Here is a 7205-nt window from a genome sequence, read left to right as displayed (position 1 = left end):
CCCTATGAACCCTGCTAAAAGATGTGTCATATTTTAACACGCAAAAATTATCCTTTCGTCTAATACAGAGCGGTTTCGTCTGTTACTGAAATTAAAGATGACACTGAATCTGAATCTGGATCTGTCACTGGTAAAGTAACAATAATATTAATGGAATAAAACTTTTGATTTAAAGCAAAAATAAAAATAAAAAATCGTTTAATTCAGACTTGCTCGTATTTGCCCAAAAGACAACCTCTTCCTTTTTTAAGTCGGTTAGAAGGCGAGATAGTTATACATATAGTCTATCAAGCCATTTGCGTCAGTATAAAAGCGGCAATTTTTAAAAAATATAGGCACGAAGGGCGTCCCAAAGAAATTTTGAATTTCGCACTCTTTTCTAGTGACAAAGTTGTTGTTTCTTGACAGACTATAAAAAAATAGGTGTTCATATTTTTGTGATGAGTCAAATAAATGAAACGTTACACCCATCCATAACGATGTTTTATTCAAATAATCCTTAATAAATACAATACGATTATACATATTTCAAAAGTACAATAAATTAGCGTCCAGTGAGAATTGAACTCGAAATAGAGTTGGAGAGGTCGAGGGAGCTGCCCAAACCAGTAGGGAAGCCTCCGCCTAGGCCGGTGGAGAGCCCTCCAAATGAGACACCGCTCGATACAGGTATCGTAGACACAGCTGGCACAGTTTGTATAGCAGGCGCGACTGGTATAGGTCTGTTAACCACCACAGGCTGCGGCACACCCACCGGTCTATCCACCACCACAGGCTGCGGAACCGGTACCGGCCTATCCACTTGGACAGGAACAGGCACGTTCACCGGCCTGTCCACGTACACCGGCTGCGGCACCGGTACCGGACGGTCAACATAAACCGGTCTGTCAACCGGCACGGGACGATCTACCCGGACCGGGTACGGCTGTGGAACATGTACCGGAACTCTTACAGGATACGGCACTTTCCTTTCATAATACACAGGCACATGCCTTGTCACTTCGACTGGGACTTTATGCACCACCGGCACCGGTACCGGTCTGTCTACCGGTACGGGTACTGGAACATTGTACGGGACTGGTACTTGACGTTCAACGGGATAAGGTACGGGTACTTGCACTGGTACTTGGACGTTTCTGGTGATCGTGCGTGTGATATATCTGGGTACTTCTTGTCGCAAGACGACTGGGTTGGGCGCGATGTCGACGGATGTTTGTACGGGAGCGACTGGTACGACAGGGGCCGCGGGGGCTACAGCGACTGGTAGAACAGGGGCCGCGGGGGCCACAGCGACTGGTCCGACAGGAGCCGCTGGGATCCCCACCGGAGCTCCAAAACTTATTGGTGCACTTAACGGTGCACCTATAGATGTGCCCAGAGACCCTATAGGTGTCCCCACAGACCCTATAGATGTTCCCAGAGACCCTAGTCCGGTGTTAAGCGACCCAAAACCAGTTGAGAACACCTGCCGCTTCACCCCCTTTCCGGAAGGCGTGTCCTGAATGCCGTTGTCTTCGAGGAGTTTTGAGAGTTTCGGTTTATCTTCGAGCTCCTTGGATAGGCTGCTGCCTATCAGAAGTATCTGGAATAGAAGAAATAATATGCAGTTATTATCATGAATTATTTAAGACAATAAAAATGTTAGCTAATCACTGTTTACTACTGATAGTCACCAGCGTTATGATATCCCTTATTTCGTTCATTTGAATTCCAAGCTGATACCAAAATATGTTGTTCAAGTATGTAAATGGAATCGGTATTGGTATTAATATGTGAATATATACCAGATTATTGGTATGTATATTCTAAGAAAATATGTAAATGGAAACCATAATAATTGCGAATTCATAAAATAAATAAATTGGCTACGCAAGCTTTTGTTTCGATTACATAGGTACCAAAAAACTAGCAACTCCAAGGGTGTTGAATCGTCAGTTTTAGACAACTACCTCATTAAGTAACTTTGAAAGTACCTACACTGCAAAAATTGCAAAGTACATATTTAGCAAGGAATTGTTATCTATCTTATCTTTGATGTGTCCTAGTTTAGAGCCTTATTACACTAGCGATTTGCGGGAGAGTTGAAAGCGAGGCGAGCGCGCAAAAAAATCCACGTTTTTGCTTTGTCCCAATTTCCCAGTGTTTCAGTACGCAGCAAATTATAGTTTATCAGAAGACTGTCTCATTTCAAACATAATAGTCAAAGAGAATCATACTATCTTTGTCTTACACTAGCTACTAGCAGCCAAAAGAAAAGGATGAATTTTTTTTTTGTTCTTATTTACTGACAATTTGGTTTGACCAACAACTATAGTATATATGAGCCTTATCACAAAGGCGATTTACGGGCGGACTAGCCACTTATCATTTCTATTATCCAAGAACCGCCTTTTACGCCCCGACAGGTGCACAGACATCGCGCAATGTCATGCAGTGACACACACGGTCAAGGCTAGCCACCGGTCTGTCAGATAAGGATAAGCTATGAAACTGTAGCGGGGTCACGGAAATGACTTTATTATGTAAAACTTATGAAATATGAGAATTTTCAAATGAAAGTTTCCAGAAATATTGAATGTATTCTTTAAGAGAAAAGGAAACGATCGATTTTCCGTACAAACGTAGTCCTCATTTTACTATATTGTCATTAATGGAAAATATTTTACAGAGTTTAATGTATTTTGGTCATAACGACCTATAGATTTTTTCTTTTTTTTAGGGTTTCGTACGGCTGTATCTCACGAACCGTGATAGCTAGACAGTTGAAATGTTAAAATCACAGATGATGTATTTCTGTTGCCGCTATAACAACAAATACTAAAAACAGAATAAAATAAAGATTTAAGTGGGGCTCCCATACAACAAACGTGATTTTTGACCGAAGTTAAGCAACGTCGGGCGGGGTCAGTACTTGGATGGGTAACCGTTTTTTTTGCTTGTTTTTTTTGCTTGTTTTGCTCTATTTTTTGTTGATGGTGCGGAACCCTCCGTGCGTGAGTCCGACTCGCACTTAGCCGGTTTTTTATATAAGTAAGTAACGTTAGGAGCAAAAAACAGGATTCAATAAAAAATGCTGCTAACTCTTAATAATAGGTAATGAAAAAATCGAAAAAAATGAAACGGTCGGGAATGGCTATGATTAAAGTACCTACATTAAAATGCGTAAAAATATTTTCAATAATGTTAATATCCAAAGAGGAAAATAGGGGCTACTACGTTTATATGAAATGGCGGTTTCGGGGCGGTCGTCCCCTTTCGTCTTAAGTTCTGCAACTTGCACATTGCTAATATGTATCATAAATGCGTTTTTCCTTACAATAACCTAACCGGGCTCTTAAAAGTATAAGAAAATGCCCTTGAGACACCAAGTCTTAGGAGGCATTCGTGATTAAATATTTCCTTCTGATTATTTACCGGCCCAACTTAATAAAAAAGTTAAATATATACGAATTCAAGCTATGTTGTTAAACTAGTCTGTAATGAAGGTAGCCATATTCATTAAAAAGGATTTTCGCCTTATCGAGAGTCCGGACTTAAATAAATTCCTAACCTCGTTGCCTATGCAAAGATTGCCAAATAAATAAATAAAACATCCCAGTTTCCTAAACCGTGCAAACTAGAGCATTCGACCTTAATTCATGCGTTCGCCATGTCTACTAAAATGTCATTCAATAGAACTTGCTAACTATGTAAACAAACTGCCATACTAAAATTGACACTGAATGTCAATTTACTAGTAACTTTTGTTTACATAGTTCGCAAGTTCTATTGAATGACACTTTACCTATGTATGATAAGGTGGTGTTCGGATTACGACCGCAACAGTCTAATTCGGGCACCAGCTGCACTACCGTTGCAACGGTGCAGCAATACTGCAGCAGAGTGCTGCAGCGGCGATTGCGGTGTGCATTCGCAACAGCGTTCGTTGGTGGCTTTTCAATGTCAATAAATAATGTTAGATATTCTCGGTATTATTTTCTCCACGTTTATTGTCAAACCAAAGTTTCAATTTCTAAGACACTTGAAATAGATGCCAATGGGTGTGGTTAATAGAGTTAAGAGGCCCACTGATTATCAGTCCGCCGGACGACATCAGCCTGTCATTTAGAACAAAAAATTGACAGTTCCGAACAACTGACAGGCCGATATCGTCCGGCGGACTGATAATCAGTGGGCCCCTTTAGACCAAGAAAAGTCTGCAGCGATTTTGATAGCCCACGCAGTGCAAGTGTTATTTATACGTCATAATTTAATAGAAGTTTGACGTTTAAAATAACACTGGCACTGCGAGGGCTGTCAAAATCGCTGCAGACTTTTCTTGGTCTAACTCTAATCCCTCATCTAGCCCCGTAGACAACATGCCAATCGCTATAAAGCTACGTAGCGAACGAAACGCAACTGTCACTGTCACACTAATATGGAAGAGTGATAGAGACACAAAGCGATTCGATGGCGAAGTGCAAGCGATTGTCACCTTGGCTAGGGCGCCTGAACGGGAATTTTCTAAGTGGAAACTTGCATGAGAATTTTCTCATGAATTTCTAGATATTTTGTAATTTTTATGAATGTTCTGCAACTGGCACATTGCTAGTCTAGAATCTAGATTGCACAGCGCTATATCCGATAGGATATGTGTATGTGGACTTATAAGGTGTGTGGCTATTTATGTTCCTGTACGAGTATATAATTAATGTGCAATTTAGAAAGAATCTTGTACGAGGCGGCGCTGTAACAAGTCTTATATTGGTAAAATATTTATGTGGTTGTAGGAATCTAAAAAAATTATTCAAATTAACATAATTATGATGACGAATACTGGAACAATCGAATAGAGCCCGTCTAAGCTAAAGTGTCATTCTATGGAACTTGGTAACTATGTGAACAAAAGTCACTAGTAAATTCATTTGGTTTTGACAATTTCAATATGGCGGTTTGTTTACATAAAGTGTCATTGAATAGAACTTGCTAACTTTGTAAACAAACCGCCATACTAAAATTGACACTGAATTTAGAAGAAGAAGAATTAACTAGTAAAATTTGTTTACATAGTTAGCAAGTTCTATTGAATGACACTTTAGATAGCAAGTTGCATAGAATGACACTTTTAACTTTGCATTGACTTGGAAGACTTCGATAGAACAGAGTGAGACCGTGTCATTATAAACGCGAAATATGTACTCTTTGGTAACAGAATGAATTTAAAATACTAAATGCGTTATTCACACCGTTACGCGTCATGAAGCTAATTATAACTGCCTAATACCGCGATAACACTATTTATTAGTAAGCGTAATCCTTACATTACTGTGTCGGAAGACATTATGATGGAGTACTGATCTGATATGCGTTATAAAGTTATATGTAACCGGCGTTTAACAATAACAGCAACACCAACACTTGTTCGGACTCGAGACAAGAGGCCAAAATATATATTTGAAGCTAGGGGTTATGCAGTAACAGATATTGGGGTTTTTCACTCGATATTGGTGGAACGCAGTTTTAGACAGGGGAAACTGCGCTATGAAATTATGACTTTAGTAATGACACTCTCACATTTTGTTTTATTCGAGGAGGTATGTACGTGCAAGAGAACAAATTGCAACTGTCGATTCAGATTCAACAAATTGTTACGTTTTGGTCTTAATTTGATACGACCTTTAAACTGATTAACTGTCCGCCGGACGATATCGGCCTGTCACTTAGAACAAAAATTTGACAGTTGCGAACCACTGACAGGCCGATATCGTCCGGCGGACTGGAAATCAATGGGCCCTTTACAATCGCTCACGCTGATTGGTGCATATATGTGAAAGTCGTGTGTGAATTATGCGACACCAAGATAATCATTAAAGTCGTATCAAAACCATTTCAAACTCATATCAAGTTGTCAAATCTGAATCGGGCTCCATGGCAGTACGGTTATGCAATCACACAATTATACAATTCTGAATCTTAAGTCTAAACGAAGAATTATCCACTCTTCTCATGAAAAAATTGGCGGCCAATTGGAACTTTAAAAATATAATCTTTATCAGTATTAATGTGATGTGATCTGGCCCCTATTTCATCACGATGGTCGATGACAGGTGCGACAATTGTCGACATCACTGTTACTGACGTCACAGGCCTCCATAGACTACGGTAACCGCTTACCATCGGACGGGCGGTGTGCTTGTTTGCCACCTACATATTAATTTAAAAAAAAAACTCCATTATATCGCCAATAAATAAGTACTTATTTTGCGAAGCTAATGACAATTGTCACAAGAAACACGACAATTGTCACGAAACTCCGACACAGAACTCATTTTCTGTGAAGAATTATAGAAAGTTCTATTTAATCGTGTGATAATTGTCATCATCATCATCATAAACTTCGAAAGAGAAATACCTGTTTTTTGCTGATATAATAAAGTTTTTTTAAATAATACAATGATGGTGGCAAACAGGAATACGGCCCGCCCGATGGTAAGCGGTAACCGTAACCCATGGATGCCTGTGACGTCAGCAACAGTGACATTTGTCGATTTGTCGCACCTGTCGCCGTGGTGAAATAGGGGCCTGTTCAACCCGTCCGCACTTATAGGATGCACAGATATCAAAAACTTATTTAGATGAGTTTTTGAACCTCGGATACGCCTCTTGGACAACTTGAACCATAAGTTCATTAAATAAGAGTAGACCCAATTAATCCACATCCTACCGTACTATGTTATAGCATCGATTTAATTTTTGGATATTTTTAGTAGCTATATATGATAATATTTCAAAAAATCTTAAAAAATACAGGGATAATTTTTTTTAGTTTTAAGCTTAGGTATCTGGGTTAAGAGAGCCATGAAAAGTTTAGTTAATTCCAGAAAAATCTTTCCAACTTTCAGGAATAACAATTGAAGTTATATCCTTTTCCACGAGCTTAGGCCTAATTAAAAAATGTTCCTCACCATGAAAACCGGAACCGCCGCCATCTTTAAATCTTGAGATCACAAATCACATGAGTTACCAACCGTCCCGATCTAGTACCGAATTAAAATGTTGCAGCGCCTTACCCGACCAGCTTATATACCCAGGCACATAGCACGCTATATGGCCATCGAATTAGTAATTAAGTATATGATTTGATTCATTGCAACATGTCCGTTTGAGGTTTTGGGGATTTGAATATTTAGTTCGATTCGGTGGTTTTCTGGTCAATTAGAGCTGGA

At 39.5% G+C, this 7205-nt stretch overlaps 1 protein-coding gene across 1 annotated transcript; it reads right to left on the bottom strand.

The window, feature by feature from the left end:
* Window positions 1-468: 468 nt before the first annotated feature.
* Window positions 469-7068, bottom strand: LOC134653323 (BCL-6 corepressor-like protein 1). The gene is made up of 2 exons (XM_063508649.1): window positions 6945-7068; window positions 469-1582 (listed from the first exon to the last, which is right to left on the bottom strand). The coding sequence occupies exons 1-2, from the start codon at window positions 6966-6968 to the stop codon at window positions 545-547; spliced, it is 1062 nt and encodes a 353-aa protein (XP_063364719.1). The 5' UTR covers window positions 6969-7068; the 3' UTR covers window positions 469-544.
* Window positions 7069-7205: the final 137 nt, after the last annotated feature.

The sequence above is a fragment of the Cydia amplana genome, chromosome 13 (assembly GCF_948474715.1).
Source record: "Cydia amplana chromosome 13, ilCydAmpl1.1, whole genome shotgun sequence".
Lineage (NCBI taxonomy): Eukaryota > Metazoa > Arthropoda > Insecta > Lepidoptera > Tortricidae > Cydia > Cydia amplana.
The sequence above is the reverse complement of the archived record's forward strand: the minus strand, read 5'-3'. Positions and strand labels throughout refer to the sequence as shown.

What these genes read in the sequence shown, in the direction of transcription:
- LOC134653323 (XM_063508649.1), bottom strand. Translation starts at nt 6,968, where the DNA reads ATGGCGGCGGTTCCGGTTTTCATG. An exon ending in CGGCGGTTCCGGTTTTCATG is followed by an intron (nt 1,583 to 6,944) that starts GTGAGGAACATT and finishes CTTCTATTCCAG; the next exon opens with ATACTTCTGATAGGCAGCAG.